Raw genomic sequence first — 18111 nt, 5'->3', positions numbered from 1 at the left:
TGCAGTGGCTAAAGCAAATTGTGTGACCACATAGTAGGAAATACAGATCCAAAGGAATGTTCTAGCATCAGCGTGCTTGAAGCTTTCAATCTCGAGCCCACTAGACAAACAGCCAGACTAGCACATTCATTTCAGTGTGTATCAGTGTGTACATGATCGTGTATCTGCTTACTATCTTATAATCTCTATCCAACCTCTCTGTTCTGGGAGGGGAGGGGAGAAAAAACAGATCAGGCCCAGTATATGTACAAATTAATGGCAGATATGTGAGTGTGCACCTTGTTGCAAAGTTATTTTTTCAGCATCATTATAACTTTGGTCGCTGCAAAAAGCAGTTGATAAGTCCATCTATAATGTTTCTTCTTCAAATAGCATTCTCAAAAACGTTCTTGCAATGGATCATATTTCATTTTTGAAGCTTCACCTTTCATGAAATGTGAGATAATATAATGAAAATGAACTACATTCCAGTATTCCATCATAGTGAGGCACTTGTTATGGCCGTAGTGTTATAAGTAGCTAATACAGAGTACTTTTTATTTTATTTCTAACTTTTATCCATTGCATTAGGTCAATTTTGGGGGGGGGCTTCATGGCAGAGTCACTTAGCGATAGAGTTCCCAGTCCCAATGGGTTGTTACCTAAGAGCTACTTGTATATTATGTCTACAGAATTCCACAGTACATCAGAAAATTAACGAAGAAATGCAGATAGTCCTCAAGTTACAGTCATTCATTCAGTGACTGTTTGGAATTATTACACTGGTGGTTAACAAAGAGACTGATGAGCAGCCCTTGAAGTTCCAGTTGTTGCATGCCCCCACGGTCACATGAACAATATTTGAGTGCTTGGCAACCAGCTGGCAGTTATGATTGGTTGCAGCATCCTACAGTCACATGATTGCTGTTGCTGATTTTCTATGCCAGCTTCCCATTAGCAAAGGTAATGGGAAGCTGACATGGAATGTGACAAATTGCCCAGGTAAGTGTATCCCCTGCCGCCCATTCTTTCTTCGCACGCACTGCGCCCCTCATTACACACACCAGCACACTCTTTCCTCCTTTGCATGCTCACACCCACCAGTTGCCTCCTTCCTACCCTCCCTGCACCCACACACAGGCATGCATCGCCAGCACCTTCCTTCCCTGTCCCTCCCTGCATTCACACATAGGCACCCCAGCACCCTCTTTCTCCAGCTTCTTTGATCTTGTGTTGCATTGTAACACACACACACCAACTTGTTGCATAATCTACATTGAGACACTCAGAGTCTCTCTCACTCTTCTGTGCATCCTCACACTTTATCTGGGACTCCCTCTGTTTCTCTCTTAATATCTTACGTTTCTTAAGGTTACAACAACAAAAAGGACTGCCTGGACTATATTGCTAAACAATGTGGCCACAAAGTCACACTTTATGATTGTATCGCTTATCCCAGTACTAATTTTTATCACAACTCGAGGACTGCTTGTAAAGATACTTTTCTATTTTCTACTTTAGATTTTGTACAGAGTAGGACCTTAATTCCCTGGATCCTATTTTTATCCTTTTAAATATAGGGACAGTTTTGGGTCATCTGCCACTTCCCTAGTTGTTCGCTATTTCCCAGAGATAAGGATTCAGCAAGTGCTGTTAGTATCCTAATATGCAAAATAAGTATTATTCCATGGGTTACTATCATTCTCAAGCATCCGTCATGTCTTTTCACCTTTTTTTAATAATTGCTTTTTGCAGCCTGTTGGACAGCTAGTAAACTGATTGCTGTTCTTTTATTTTCAACATATCCACTTATCCAAAGAAATTTCTTAGCATTTTTCATCCATACCAACTCATTGTCAGCTTTAGCTGTCCTGTGTAAAGAATTGAAAGCTTTGCAGTGACGTTGAAATACAACATTTCTGCCTTCTTATCAGTGAGAAAGGAAGTTAGAAAACAGCAGTGGTCAAGCAAATACGACAGTAAATGAATTATATGACAATCTTGGATTTATGACAGTTCTTTTATGTATCATTCTCATGTAATTAAATGAAAACAGAATAAAAGTCTTGGTATTTTGCAAACTTCATTAAATGAGGAGAAACATTACTGCATTTTCTCTCAGAATACCACATGTTGACCATAAACCTGATCACTGTCTTCATGCCTCACTTACAAACTGCATGTTTTTGCAAATACAATCATTAAGGACTAATTTAATAAGTATTTACTTAGGGTTAAGATGGATTATTCTGACTTGGAAAATTTATCTTCAAATCCTTAATTCCTAGTGAATTTTACCAAGTATCTTATAATGCCTTTCAACCTAATCCACTTCATGGAACTATAAGGATACAATGAAAGGAACAATCATATGTACTATTTTGAGCAAATTGAGGAATTATAGGGCAGTAGTCAATGAAATTAACTCTGATGTTGGTGAGGTAATATAAGATTGTTGTTACTTCTTACTACTAATCAACTGGTATTAACTGCCTTACTTAAAGGCAGTTTTTACTATTTGGATTTAATCCTGGCACTAAAAATAAGGAGTTTAAATCTGGAGTGTTTTGCATAATGCAAATTTAAATCATATTTTTTATTTAGAGTGTGTTAATTTCAAAGGAATATATATCCAAGTAAATAACTATTTTAGTAATTTTAGTCATAGTTTTACAAAGTAATTAAATACATTCAATTTTAATAATATTTCAAGGTATCCCTGTATCTCAGCAGCATTTAATCTGGAATAATGTGGAGCTGGAAGATGACTATTCTTTGAATGATTACCAGTGAGTATTCAAATGTAATTAATCACTGTTTTTGAATATTTCTTGATTATATTAAAAAAGAGTTGGAAGGGATTTTGGAGGTGTTCTAATCCAATTCCCTGCCCAAGGAGGAGACCCTATACCATTTTGGACAAGTGGCTGTCCACTCTCTTCTTAAAAACCTCCAGTGATGGAGCACCCACAACTTCTGGGGGCAAGCCATTCCACTGATTAATTGTTCTCATAAACAGGAAAGGTCTCCTTAGTTCTAAATTGGATCTTTCTCTGTGATAACCTTCCGTCTGTTATTTCTTGTCTTGCCTTCAGGTGCTTTAGAGAATAAGTTGTCCCCCTCTTCTCTATGACAGCCTCTCAGATATTGGAAGACTGCTATCATGTCACACCTAGTCCTTCTCTTTGTTAGATTAGACATACCCAGTTTCTGCAACTGTTCATCCTATGTTTTAACCTCTCGACTCCTAATCATCATTTCTCTGCACTCTTCCTAGAAGAAAGGTTTACAAAATATGTCTAATTGATCGTTTACAGCATTTCAGAAGGATGTACTTTGAAGCTGATCTTAGCAATGCGTGGTGGACCTATTAATACAAAAAGAGGTAGGCCTTTTTTATATTTAATTTTTGTGTATTTATAGAGAGCGTAAACTAAAATTATATTTATCATTTCCTTAATGAATGGGAAGAGGTTAGGGCTAGTATATGATTTATTTCTCCTTCTGTTTTAATTTAATAACATACTACGCACTGTAGAGGTAGTTCTCATTTAGCTACCACATTTGGGACCAGCAATTTGGTCAATTAGCAATGGTCATTAAGTGGAAAAACCACGGCAGTACTTACGGTTTTTACTTTAGATTTCCTTTGTTTTACAGAAGGATACAACTTCAAATAGATGGCTAAGCCCAAACTGCAGGAAAGGTTTTCAGAACTTGAGGAAGCCGAGTAAAAGGCAAATCTTATTAGCCTTTTCCCCTGTTCCCTCAGGCTTTGGAATGTTTACCCCAGCACTGGGATAATTAGAATAAGAAAATTATGTTTGTATTTACCTTAATTGGAGAGGAAGGGATTTCAAGAGAGAAAGCAGGCACACTGTAGGGAATACATTTCTAAAGGAATGCCTAATCTAAATAAGTTGCAACTTCTAATTTATAAAGAAAACATTGGTAGAGCACATTATGTTTCATCATAAATATTACAGCTCTGGTGAATTTCAAAATAATTCAGCAAATATAAAATCTGTTCTCTCTGTCAATTAATCGATACAGAGTCAGTTAATCGATACAGAGCATCCCTGTCCCCGGCAATCTAAAAACAATAGGGCTATCAGTGCATGTAACATAGATATGTGTGTGGACAAAAAAACTAACCTTGCTGTCAAGCAAAATCAAGCTTTTAATAATGAGTGCCACACAAAGTGCACTAAGCAAATAGGTGGTAAGACAATAGTGGAACTCAGGCACCACACAGGTTAGAAAGTAAACACAGGGTCGGTCATAAAGGACTCAAATGTCTATATACCAGTGCACAGAGTATGAACAGCAAACAGGGTGAACTAGAAATTCAGGTCAGTGAGGGCAGATATGATATTGTTGCCATTACAGAAATATGGTGGGATGAAAACCACAAATGGAACACACAGCTAGAGGGATTTAAATTATTTAAAAGAAACAGATCAAATAAAAGAGGAGGTGGAGTTGCTCTCTATATAAGAAATAACTACATCTTCACAGAAATAGAGCACAACAATGACGAAAACTGTCTTGAATGCATTTGGGTCAATATAAAAGGGAGAAAAATGACATTGCCATAGGCCACCCAACCAAACAGAGGAAATAGATGAACTTTTTGCTAGTCAGCTAACTAAGGTATGTAGGAAGCACATCACCATAGTAATGGGGGACTTTAATTACCCTGACATCAACTGGGAGACAAACTCTGCACCAAGTGGAAGATCAAACAGATTCCTGACAAACCTAGCAGACAACTTTGTCTCCCAAAACGTGGAGAAAGGAACTAGGGGATTAGCCATTTTGGATCTAATTCTCACTAACAGAGATGAAATGATAGAAGGTGTTGAAGCCATAGGAACCTTGGGAGGTAGTGATCATGCAATATTGGAATTCAACATTATGGAAGCAACAAGCAATAGAACACAGTCAAACTAGAGTCTTGGACTTCAAGAGAGCTAATTTCAATAAACTTACAGAGGGCTTGAGAAGGATTCCATGGATGAGAATCCTCCAGGGGAAAACAATGCAAGAAGCTTGGGAAATTTTGAAAAGCAAGATAATAGAAGTCCAGTCTAGCTCAATACCAACAAAGAGGAAAAATAACAGCTCTCAAAAGAAACTAGCATGGCTGCATAAAGAACTCTCTGACAAATTGAAAGATAAAAAGGAAAGTATAGAAAGTGGAAAGAGGGGCACATAACTAAATCAGAATATCAACAAATAGCCCGAGCCTGCAAAGATGAAGTGAGGAAAGCCAAGGCTCAAAATGAACTAAGGCTTGCGACCAAAGTCAAAAATAACAAAAAAAAGCTGCTTTCAACATGTAAAAAACAAGAAAAAAGTGAAGGAAACGATTGGTCCATTAGTGGGTGAAAGTGGTAAGAAGGTGACTAGCAGTAGGGAGAAAGCAGAACTATTTAACTCATTTTTTGCATCTGTCTTTACACAAAGGGAAAAAACAGACCAACCTATCAAAAATAGTGCCATAACAAAACAGTATAGAAACACAAGTTAAGATAGGCAAGAAAATGATAAGTGAGCACCTGCCCAGCCTAGACAAGTTCAAATCACCAGAACCAGATGGATTACACCCCAAGGTTCTCAAGGAACTGGCAGATATGATCTCAGAACCACTGAACTATATTTTGAAAAATCTTGGAGCACTGGGGAACTACCAGAGGACTGGAAAACAGCTGATGTAGTTCCCATCTTCAAAAAAGGAAAACAAATGGATCCAGGAAATTACAGACCTATCAGCCTGACTTCAATAGCTGGGAAGATTCTGGAAAAGATAATCAACGAATCAGCGAACACCTAGAGGCAAACAAAGTCATTACTAAAAGCCAACATGGGTTTGTTAAAAACAGATCATGCCAGACAAACCTTATTGCATTCTTTGACCAAGTGACAAAATTAGTGGATCAGAGGAATACTGTGGATATAATTTACTTGGACTTCAGTAAGGCATTTGATAAAGTAGATCACAACCTACTACTCGATAAGATAAAAAAATGTGGGTTAGACAGCATCACCACCAAATGGATTCGTAGCTGGCTGACCAGCCATACTCAGCGTGTGCCTCAATGGAACTGCATCTACATGGAGGGAAGTGTGTAGTGGGGTGTCCCAGGGCTCTGTTCTAGGCCCAGTGCTCTTTAACATCTTCATCAATGATTTGGACGAGGGGATTGATGGGGAACTCATCAAATTTGCGGATGACACCAAGCTGGCAGGAATAGCCAACACTCCAGAAGACAGGCTTAAGATACAGGAGGACCTGGACAGACTTGAACACTGGGCGCTATCTAACAAAATGAAATTCAGTGGTGAAAAAAGTAAGGTTCTACATTTAGGCAATAAAAACCAAATGTACAGATATAGTATAGGGGGTACCTTGCTCAATAGTAGTAACTGTGAGAGGGATCTCAGAGTCCTAGTGGACAATCACTTAAATATGAGCCAACAGTGTGCTGCAGCTGCCAAAAAGGCCAACACAGTGCTGGGCTGCATTAACAGGGATAGAATCAAGATGACGTGAAGTATTAATACCACTTTACAATGCCTTAGTAAGGCCACACTTGGAATACTGCATCCAGTTTTGGTCACCACAATGTAAAAAAGATGCTGAGACTCTAGAAAGAGTACAGAGAAGAGCAACAAAGATGATTAGGGGACTGGAGGCTAAAACATATAAGGAACGGTTGCTGGAATTGGGTATGTCTAGTTTAACGAAGAGAAGGACAAGGGGGGACATAATAGCAGTGTTCCAATATCTCAGAGGCTGCCACAAAGAAGAGGGAGTCAAGCTATTCTCCAAAGCACCTGAAGGCAGGACGAGAAGCAACAGATGGAAACTGATCAAGGAGAGAAGCAACTTAGAACTAAAGAGAAACTTCCTGACAGTTAGAACAATTAACCAGTGGAACAACCTGCCTCCAGAAGCAGTAATGCTCCAACACTGGAAGTTTTTAAGAAGAGACCGGACAACCATTTGTCTGAAATGGTGTAGGGTTCCTGCCTGAGCAGGGGGTTGGACTCGATGACCTCCAAGGTCCCTTCCAACTTTATTATTATTATTATTATCGATCATCGCACAGTCAGCCAGATGTTCAGACTGGATTTGGCATTTTGTCTACCTATCGAGTCCTTACCCAGGACTGGGATAGGCAGATGTGGATGTTTGATGGTATTACAGATATCGTCGCAGGATGGAAGCAGTTCCTAGTAAGGCCGCCTTTTGCAATTGACTAATAGCGAATTTGTCAATGCCAATGGTGTTCAAGTGGTGCTCCAGTTGTTTTGGGATTGCACCCAAGGAGCCTATGACTATTGGTACTACCCTTGCTTGCTTTTGCCACAGTCTTTCTATTTCTATTTGTAGGTCTTTGTATTTTGTTATCTTCTCCAGTTCTTTCTCTTCTATTCTGCTATCTCCAGGCACTGCCACGTCCACTATCCAGACTTTTTTGTCTTTCTTATCGACAATTGTTAAGTCTGGGGTGTTATGTTGCAGGTGCTTGTCTGTTTGAATTCTGAAGTCCCAGAGCAGTTTAATTTTATCATTTTCTATGACTTTCTCTATTTTATGATCCCACCAGTTTTTGCTTACAGGCAAATGATATTTTTTGCAGATCTTCCAATGCACCATTGTTGCTACTTTGTCATGCCGCTGCTTGTAGTCAGTCTGTGCAATCTTCTTGCAACAGCTTACCAGGTGGTCCACTGTTTCTTCAGCTTCTTTGCATAGGCGGCACTTACTGTCTGTTGCTGTCTTGCTCAATTTTGACTTTATATATTTATTATTATTACTATTATTATTATTATTATTATTATTATCCCTTCAAGATAGACAAGAATAGAAAAATCAATGTTCTGAATGCTATTACTGCTTTTTTATTTTTTAGGATTACAGTAATAGAATCTTGAAAGCCTGAAAGTGCCTCCCCTGCCCTTTATTTTTAAGAAAACTAGGGAAGGTTATTTCTGAGATAATTTCTTAAATTGCAATTTTGTTTTGGACTTATACTTTTTTCTGACCATTGTCTTGGTTGCAGCTCTTCCTCCTCTTCCTCAAGGTTATTCTTACAGCCCTTTACTTCCTCTGAATCTGGTCTAGATCTATGCTAAAGATTTCACACCATCTGTCTGAAACTGCTGAGAAAGTGTTATACTGTAGTGAACATTAATGAAATATTATTATATCTCATCAAGATTGATAGGAGAAAATAGTACAGGTAGTCCTTACTTAATGACTGGTCACTTAGTGACTATTAAAGTTACAACTGTACCACAGCTACTTTGTTTTCAAAGTTCAAGTGGCTGCAAACACACACACACACACACAGAGAGAGAGAGAGAGAGAGAGAGAGTCACATGATCTCAGTCACCCAACAATGATTTTTGCCATTGTTTGCATATTTCTGGTGTATACTTCTGGAAAAAAAAACACCCATTAGGGAAAAAATGTTTGCTTAACCACCACCACCACAAAAATAGCTGTAAAATCAGGCATAGTCACATGTTGATCCACAATGGCTCAGTTTTACAATTGTAAGTCAAGGACTACTTATACACAATTTTGCCACATGTGGTTTGTGGTTTATTGTACATCAGACAGACTTGGAGAAAATACCAGGTTCTGAACTAACACTTTTCCAGAGAGTTATGCAATTATGGAAAGGGGGTTGTTGTTTTGGTTTATACCTGAGACCTTATATGATGATGCTTTTGAGATTAATGATTTTCCTAATATAAAAAGGAAACATTAAATTTTGTAAAGCTGTAGAAAAATTTGTTGATATTCAACAAACTAAAGCCAGTTTTATTTCTATTTTAAAATAGGGTTTTGTGACAAAATTTGGTAAGATTTATTTAATAAGGTTGCTTAATGTTTTATTTGGTTCATTGGAAACAGCAGTTTCTATAAATATGTCCTTCATTTCAGCATTTAGATGAAAACATACTCCATTTCAAACCATCTTTTTCTTCATGTTCCTTTTCTTGGTAGTTCCGTTGGAAGATCCAATTAAGGAAATAGCAGAATACATGGGTCCCTGTCGAGATGATGTCTGGGAAAAGGTTCCATCCAGTAAACATGTTACATTCTTGGTATACCAGGAAGGAGACCAGTTGAATTTTTTTCGGGTTGTGGACAGGGGAGATGGAACTTTAACGCCATTATCTGAATCTTTAAAGTATGTTATTTATAATCTTAAGGATTTTCAAATATTATTGAAAACTCTGAGCAGATTTACAATTAAGTCAGGTTCCAGTGCATTCTATTCCTGGAAGAGTTTTGAGTTATGTTTTCTGAAAAGTAAAACAGCTTCTCCAAGAGCATTACATGTTTATCTAAAAAAAATAGTAGTAAAAGCATAATATGAACTGAACAAAACAAGATATAATGAATAAAAATGTTGCTATTATAAATGAGAGATTAAGCACATTATGGCAGAATTGGACAGAATAAAACTTAAGACATTTGCTAGCATATTAAATTTAGTAGAGAGTATGATATTATTAAGTGTATGATCTTGGCATCAAAAATACAGGTAGTCCTCAACTTATGACCAAAATTGAGTTCAAAATTTCTGTTGCTAAGTGAGACACTTGTTAAATGAATTTTGCCCATTTTACGACCTTTCTTGCCACAGTTGTTCAGTGAATCACCACAGTTGATAAGTTAATAACATGGTTGTCTGGCTTCCCCATTGACTTTGCTTGTAAAAAGGTCGCAACAGGTGATCACATGATCTTGGGACACAGCAACGGTCACAAGTATGAGTCAGTTGCCAGGCATTTTGATCACGTGACCATGGGGATGCTTCAAAGGTCTTAAGTGTGAAAAATGGTCATAAATCACTTTTTTCAGTGCCCTTGTAACTTTGAACGGTCACTAAATGAAGTGTTGTAAAGTTGAGGATTACCTGCAATGATCAGATTGACTGGCAATAAGAAAAATAGAAGAAAAATGCAATGCAGAAATATAGTTAAAACATAAAATAAGAATTCGAACAATAAATAAAGTATGTACGTAAATATAAGAAGAATATAGTAGTCCTTGTTTAATAACCGTCACCAGTTTAAACTTACAACAGTGCTGAACAAAAGGTATTTATGACTGGTTCTTGAAGCAGCACCCCCACAGTCAAGTGATCGCAATGTCAAGTGTTCAGCACCTGCCTCAGCATCCTGTGGTCACAGGATCACAATTTGAAACCTTACCTACCAGAGTCCCACAAGCAAAGTCAGTGGAGAAGCCAGGAGGAAGTGGGAATGATTTACGGTGATTCATTTAATGACAATAACCAGATACTGCTGAAACTGCCATCGTTAAGCAGCTCAATCATATGTTTAGCTGGTCCCAATTAGCATTGTTAGAATGAGAACTATCTCTTATATTATTAAACCTTGCTTAATGTCCTCTTAAAAGCTAAAATCCCATAAGAATAAAAATATTTTTACCTGCTGATGAACATGTATTCTCAAAAATCGTTTAATGCCAATATCTGGTACTGTTTGATTTTTAATATATTTGTATTGACTAAATACTAAATAATTGAGATTCAAAGAAATGACTAAAGAGTTTTAAAGATCACCCAATAATTTTACACTGATTATAAAATGCATTAAAGTTGTTAATTAATAAGAGAAATTGACTTTTCAAATTATACTGTAATGATCTCATGGGATAATGGGAGCCCATGGTTTGTTTGTTTTTTTGGCATATACAGGTAGTCCTTGACTTACAACAGTTCATTTAGTGACCGATCAAAATTACAATGGCACTGAAAAAGGAACTTATGACCATTTTTCCACACTTACGACCATTGTAGCATGCCTATGGTTATATGATCAAAATTCAGACGCTTGCAACTAACTCATATTTATGATGGCTGCAGTGTCCCAGGATCATGTGATCACCCTTTGCAACATTCTTACAAGCAACTCAGTCATTAAGCAGAACAGTTACTAAGTGAAAACATCACTTGAGTGCAACTGTGCTTATGATTTTACATAGGATAATGCATATAACTGACTGTAATGGTGAATATATGACTGAGAGACAGATGTTGCAAAGTTGATAAATGGGGACATTGGCCACAAAGTTACTCTTCAAACAGTTATTGCCCAAGGCAGTCATTAAGCAAGGACTAGCTGTACGAATTAGTCATCTTAACAAAGACTGATAAGGACTGACAAAATGACAGGAGGGGAATTCAAAAGTAATTTTAAAAAGTATTACTTCGTAGAAAGAGTAGTGGAATCTTGGAACCAACTTCCCGCAGAGGTAGTGGGTCAATCATCAGTCTTATCATCTGAAAAAATATATAAAATACAAAAATAATAATTAAAAAATAATAAATGGAAAGAAAACAAAAAATAAATAAATTCAGGGCAGACTCGATGGACCACTAGGTCAATCTGATTTACAAAATGTTAACATGTACAGTACTAGACCACATCTGAATTTTCTCTTCACCACAGTGGTGGTTCAGTTTATAATTTGTATGATGATGAAGATACAGAAATATCTCCTTCTGGGCAACAGATTATTGAGAACTCCATTACAATGAATAAAATGAAGCTGCTCAAGGCAAAGATGGAAAACATGAACCTTAATAAAAAGGTAAAGCCATAAAATATAAGTTCATCTGATATCAGTAAAGAACAATTACAAACCTTTCTAAATAATTGTTCCATAACGGATATTAGTCAACATACAGCATAATATCCAAAATTAATTTATATAAGCTGCACACAATTCATGTGCTACATTTTACCGATATAATGTACTTTTCCTAAAAAAAATCATGAATGTGTCATGAAATTACCATGTGTCAGGAAGCTATCATTTTTAACCTTAATCATCAGCTATCATTTTTAGCCTAAAGCAGGGGTTCCCAACCGGGGGTGCTTGTACCCCCTGGGTGCAAAACAATATTCCAGGGGGTGCAAAAACTTGGGTTTTCAAAATTATAGTGTATATGCATAATTTGTTGCTGTTATTTTGAACTTTTGTAATGGGTGCGAGAATATATCAGAAGCATTCTAGAGGTGCAGGGTATAGAAAAGGTTGGGAGCTGCTGACCTAAAGAACACTAAATATTGTGATATTTTCGTCATTCTAATCCAGAGTTTTTCCAACTGATCTATAGGGCCATTTGGACCTATGTAAGAAGCCAACGACAAAAAATAGTTTACTTGAAATCAGTCTGTTTTCTACACTAGAGGTTTGCCTTTTAATCCAGATTTTTTTTTACCAAATAGATTCAACAACCTGAAAAATTTTGAAAATCCCTGTCCTAATTGGATAGGGATTACTGATTAGAATTACTATTGAAATGAAAGCAAGTTGGTTTTTTGAGTCTGGATATTGAATAATATTTAAGTATTATGAAATTCCTCAAATTGAAATATAAAAGAGCATTAATGCTTCTGTGCAAAACTGATGAACATTGGGGTTCTGTAGTTGCGCTATAGTTAAAACTAACCCCTTTTCCTTTTTCCCCCCCCACAGCCTAAGATCAAAATGAATCCCCATCCTCCAGTGGTTCTTCATCCGTCTAGTGGCTCGCTTGCAGCTGTTCGTCATAATTTTCTACGAGCACTTCCTCATATTGGGCAATCCTGTCTGCCTCCTGAAAATTTACATAAGTCAGGAATATCTCAGAATGCCTTTTCAGCCTTAGCACATACTGGTAAAAAAGTTAGTAGAAACTTTCTTAAAGAAAATGACAAATGGGAGAGTATTTCACCATCTCAGTCAATTAACAGCTCGACACTGCCTTCAAAAGTATCATGTGTGGACAAGGGAGAGGCAAAACTTTCTGAAAACCATGTGGTTCCTCAAGTGACAACTGCACTTGCAAATTTGGAAAAAAATGCAGAAAATGGTACATCGTCCAATGAAAGATGTCCTTTCTTGTATCCAGATCTCACAAATGTAAATCTGTATACTGCAGAAAAAAATGTTCTACCAAACAAAGAGACGCTTGCCTCGGTATCAGAAGAAACTTGTAATGACTCACATAGCAAAATATCTGGAACAGAAGAAGGAAATACCACACTTCAGTTACCGCAGGAGCATCAAAACAAATCCATTACAAAAACTTTTGCAACAGCAGAAAATAGTATTTTTAACTCTCATGAGTTTAATCTTAAGAAAACACGCCTGTCACCTCTTCATTGTTCATCACAGATGGCGCATTACAGTCCTCAGAAATCTCAAGCTCACTCCAAATATTTTGAAGAAGCTGGCTTGAGGCCTACTATTTCTCCAAACATTCTGCAGTCATTGGAGGTGAACAGTTTAACAGATTCCTCTTACTCAAGAACATCTAGATTTCATGGCATTGGTTTAGATTTACCTAGCAAAAGGACTGATACCCATTCTAAAGTGGAGACAAGGGATATCACAGAAGTAGCAATTAAGGCTTCCAAAGACCCTGTTTCTGTAAATAACATAAGTTTGTTAAGTTCATTTACCCGAAGCACAAATAGAGATGGCTTACAGAATTCTTGTGGCACAAACAGGTTTCGGACTTCTGGTATTTCATTAACTACCAACTTTCAACATTTTCAAGAAGAAAGTTTTAGAACGGCTTCTCCTCACAATGACATGCCTGGATATTTTTTAGTAAGTACTCATGCTTTATTTTTTACAAAGGTGAGATTTGTACTTGTAATAGGGTTTACTCTCTATTTGTCAAGAATCAAAATTGGCTACTTGTCAGATTGGAAAATCTCAATGTATATCACTATTATTTAAATAAGCTTGAATTTTGGCTTTCAGAATTGAAAAGTTACCATTCAATAAATGGTCCATTCTTGGATGTGTTAGATTTTTTTTAAAACAATGGCCATTTTCTGAGGCAGATTTACTCACGTTTTATTTTCACAGATTTGTAAATTATGTTTGGTTTTCTAGTAAATAGTTTACTCTGAAGTTACTATATAAATATTCATTCCATTAGAACAGTGGTTCTCAACCTGTGGGTCAAGACCCCATTTGGGGTCGAATGACCATTTCACGGGAGTCGCCAAACCGTGCTGTCCGCCATTTTTTTCCCTTTTCCCTAGCTGTCCTACTCCCTCTTATTGGTGGCCACACCCACTTGGGGGTCACCACAACATGGGGAACTGTATTATGGGGTCACGGCATTAGAAAGGTTGAGAATCACTGCATTAGAAGAATGGTAATACATTTCCAAAACGATTGAGACAGCCAGTTTCAAAGTTGTATTAGAACAGTCTCTCTATACATGTATTCAAAGTGTTTTACATTCAAATGTTTTGTGCATATTCATTAACTTTGAATTTTATATTTTTACGTTGATAAAATGTTCTGTATATTTATCCTATATTTAGCCAATCCATGTTCTGAACAGCTTGTCTCACTCATGTTTCATGAGGTTGAAAGATTTGGCATTTTACTTCCAAATTATAAATGAGATAAACAGATGTTCTTCATATGTCATTTAGTAACAATTTCCAGATAATGCTTTCTCACACCTTGAGGGGAAAGATGAAGAGAAAGCACAAATCTGTTTTTTCTTCATATATAATCTGACCTTAGAATTGGATGGAAGAATCCTTTTACAGAACCTATTCATATGTTTTCTATTTATATGATTAGTGATCACATGCAAGAGAGCAGGGAGGTTCTCTGGCCAGAATGACTACCGGTAGTCCTCAACTTATGACCACAATTGAGCCCAAAATTTATGTTGTTAAGTGAGAAATTTTTAAGTGAGTTTTGTCCCATTTTACAACTTTTCTTGCCACATTTGTTAAATGAATCACTGTAGTTGTTAAATTAGCAACACAGTTGTTAAGTGAATCGGCTTACCCCATTGACTTTGTTTGTCAAAAGGTTTGCAAAAGGGGATCACATGACCCTGGGACACTGCAGTCATTATAAATGTGAGTCAGTTGTTAAGCATCCGGTCCTAAGTGTAAAAAATGGTCATAAGTCACTTTTTTCAGTGTCGTAACTTCAAATGGTCACCAAGTGAACTGTTGTAAGTCGAGGACTACCTGGATTTCTTAACATTTGCCTTCACTATTCATCCGTTGGCACAAGATCTGTAAAATTCATATGACCTCCTCCCATGTGAGAAGAAGGATCTAGTAAGTTGTGAGAAAAGGGACTGTCTTCTGCCCTTTTTCCCCCCAAGAATGCAAAAGACAAAAAAGACATAGAGCAATTTTTAAGAAGCAGTAAAGCAGAAAGGTTTTTTCATGTGTCAACATACACATTGTACATAGCCCGGATGTTCAAAAATAGGACATCAAGGGGAGATAGATAGAAATGGTATCATCATTAAAACAGTTCAGATTACTTAGAATTAGAAGCCAGCGACACTAAGGATAATTCCACAATAAAATATCCTGATTGCCAGTCAAGTGTAAGAGGTGAATTAAGTTTATATTACTGAAGTTTCAGGGCAATATTTAAAAAAAAAATACAATGAAAAGCAACATGGCAGGAAGAAACACAATGCAGAAAATGCATTGCTGCATCATTTCATTCCTTTTTCCTTTACTATGGCCTTGCAGCATTGCTACTGATAAAAAGGATGGTATGGTACATGTAATTATGTTGTGTGATGAAATGGAGGATATGTGGATTAAATAAAGATGAGGATCAGCAATGTCATGGAGAAGCTGCAGATGGGGAGATACAAAAGTCCAGGAAAAAGTGACAGCTGGAGAGGGAAGGGGCAGAAGAGCCAAGGGTAGTGTCAGCAGCCCCCTTCAACCAGCAGCAGCCATGACAGTTAAACCAATCTATTCAAGCCAGCAATACAAGGAGCAGCTGCATAATCCCAACAATGGAAGTATCAGTCCAGCAACAGCCAGAGACACAAGTCAGCAAAATTGGCTTCTGCAGCAGTAGTCAAACACTCCCTGTAGCAGTAACCTTTGACAATGCCAGAAAGCCCTGGAAAGTCTGACAAGGTCCCCAGAGGTACCAACAGACAATAAAAGACCATCCAATAGCAGTGGCTGTCTAAAGCAGCGGTTCTCAACCTGTGTGTCGGGACCCCATTTGGGGTTGAACGACCATTTCACGGGGGTCGCCGAACAACACAGTCCGCCATTTTTTTCCCCCTTTTCCTTAGCTGTGCTACTCCCTTTTATTCTATTGGCTTTTGAAAGCCAATAGAATAGACTCTCTTGAATAGAGTCTAATTCTATTGGCTTTCAAAAGCCAATAGGAATTGTCCAGGCTGTCTCTGCCCTGCTGAGCCTGCCAAAAGTCCCATTCTGCAAACGCTGCACCAATTGAGTAGTCCTCGACTTACGACCGGTTGAGTAGTCCTCAACTTACGACCGGTTGGGGGTCGCGGCATTAAAAAGGTTGAGAACCACTGGTCTAAAGGAAGGTTGACTAGTGGATTGCAAAGCAGCTGCTCTGTGGGGAGTTCCACATATGGCTCACGGGTGATCCCACTCCAGCCCAGCGGCGAATGTGGTATTAGCAGCATCTGATAGGGCTGGGGTATGGGGCAGTATCAGCAAAGGGGATGGCACAGCGGCAGGGGCAAAGCAGCGTAGGGCAGAGGTGACCCTCTACAACAGTCCCACTTTCTCATGTGGCCCTTTGAGAAAGTGAATTGCCCATCCATACTCCAAGGACATAACAGCAGTGTGAAGCAGCCATCCCACATGTGTAAGACAGAACATCTGGGGAGACCCAGCCCAGCCGCCCTAGCTGCCATACACTCTATACCAGGGGTAGGCAACCTTGGCTCTTTTACAACTCGTGGACTTCAACTCCCAGAATTCCTGAGCCAGCCATGCTCAGGACATGCACGAGTCATAAAAGAGCCAAGGTTGCCTACCCCTGCTCTATACCATGCCAGCTGACCTTCACCATGTTCTTTGTCCTACTATTTGGAAGGTGCGCCCATGGTAGCTCTTTGTGAAGAAGAAAAATAAATGCTAAAATAATATATTCTATATATTTAATACAATAAATTTATCTTTAAGAGTCCTTTAATCCCATGCTCTAAGGCAGTGGTTCTCAACTTTTCTAATGCCGTGACCCCATAACACAGTTCCTCATGTTATGGTGACCCCCAAGTGGGTGTGGCCACCAATAAGAGGGAGTAAGACAGCTAGGGAAAAGGGAACAAAATGGTGGACAGCATGGTTTGGCGACCCCCATGAAATGGTCGTTCGACCCCAAATGGGGTCTCGACCCACAGGTTGAGAACCACTGCTCTAAGGGCAGAGCTAGAATGCTTGAGCCCTTTATCCCATGCTCTGAGGGCAGAACTAGAATGCTCCAGCCCACCTTGGAGCACAGGAAAAGGACATTTTAAGACACTGCAGATGAGTGGCTGCCTTCCCCAATTATTTTTCTTCTTTTTTACAAAGGGCCAAGCTGGACACACCTCAGTAAATAGTGAGATGACGAAAGTGGTGGAGGTCAATTGACATGGTAGAATGCACACATCAGTCCTGGGCTGGAGTTTCTTAGCTGTTTGACACTTCATGTGTGTGTGGGGGGGGTTCCTTCATGCTCCCTCCGCCTTGGGAGTCTCGGGGGTGTTTGGAACTTCCTGCAGAGCAGCTGCTTTATGTCCCACTTGGAGATTTCTGGAGCTTGGCTCTTGGGGAGTGGGGGATGGATGCTTTGCTTTGTGCCACTGAAGCTTTTCCAGTGTTTTTCAGTGCATAGATTGGAGGGAGAGATAGGCAGGTATGAGGAGTTGCAGCACCTCTGCAGATGGTCATAATTTTGATCATGTGACCCTGGGGGTGCTGCAACAGCCATAATTTCAGGAAGGGATCATAACTCCCTTCGTTCACCATTATTAAACAGTTGCTGAACAAACAGTCTTAAGTTGACTTCCTGTACACTACCATGAAAAATATATGCTACTAATAATATATGCACCATCTCTTAGCTATCTATGACTACAGCAAGAAGTACATATAAAGTGTTACAAGCAAAACTGTAATTCTGTATTATTAGTCTTTGGCTCACATAAAAACCTCTTGATGTAATGCCACTGCCTGAAGATGATCATATTTTTTTGTGCACGTGATGGGAATAAGTTCAGGCAGTACTGGAGATAAAGGTACTTCTTACTTAAAAGC

At 38.4% G+C, this 18111-nt stretch overlaps 1 protein-coding gene across 10 annotated transcripts in view; it reads left to right on the top strand.

Moving 5' to 3' along the window:
• ZFAND4 (zinc finger AN1-type containing 4) overlaps nt 1-18111 on the top strand; it is a 41583-nt gene that overhangs the window by 2765 nt on the left and 20707 nt on the right. For 8 of the 10 annotated variants that reach the window (XM_039337697.1, XM_039337692.1, XM_039337688.1 and 5 more), the window contains 5 exons: nt 2693-2768; nt 3297-3364; nt 9005-9191; nt 11485-11626; nt 12518-13636. In XM_039337697.1, coding sequence (XP_039193631.1) covers nt 2693-2768; nt 3297-3364; nt 9005-9191; nt 11485-11626; nt 12518-13636 — 1592 coding nt within the window. Of the gene's footprint in view, nt 1-671; nt 982-2692; nt 2769-3256; nt 3365-9004; nt 9192-11484; nt 11627-12517; nt 13637-18111 lie in introns of all 10 variants that reach the window. The other 2 variants (XM_039337696.1, XM_039337699.1) reach the window with 2 other exon arrangements.

This window comes from Crotalus tigris, unplaced genomic scaffold, assembly GCF_016545835.1.
Source record: "Crotalus tigris isolate CLP2741 ecotype Arizona unplaced genomic scaffold, ASM1654583v1 scf7180000017685.4511686, whole genome shotgun sequence".
NCBI lineage: Eukaryota > Metazoa > Chordata > Lepidosauria > Squamata > Viperidae > Crotalus > Crotalus tigris.
Note: the sequence above shows the minus strand (reverse complement) of the source record. Positions and strands in the feature narration are given on the sequence as shown.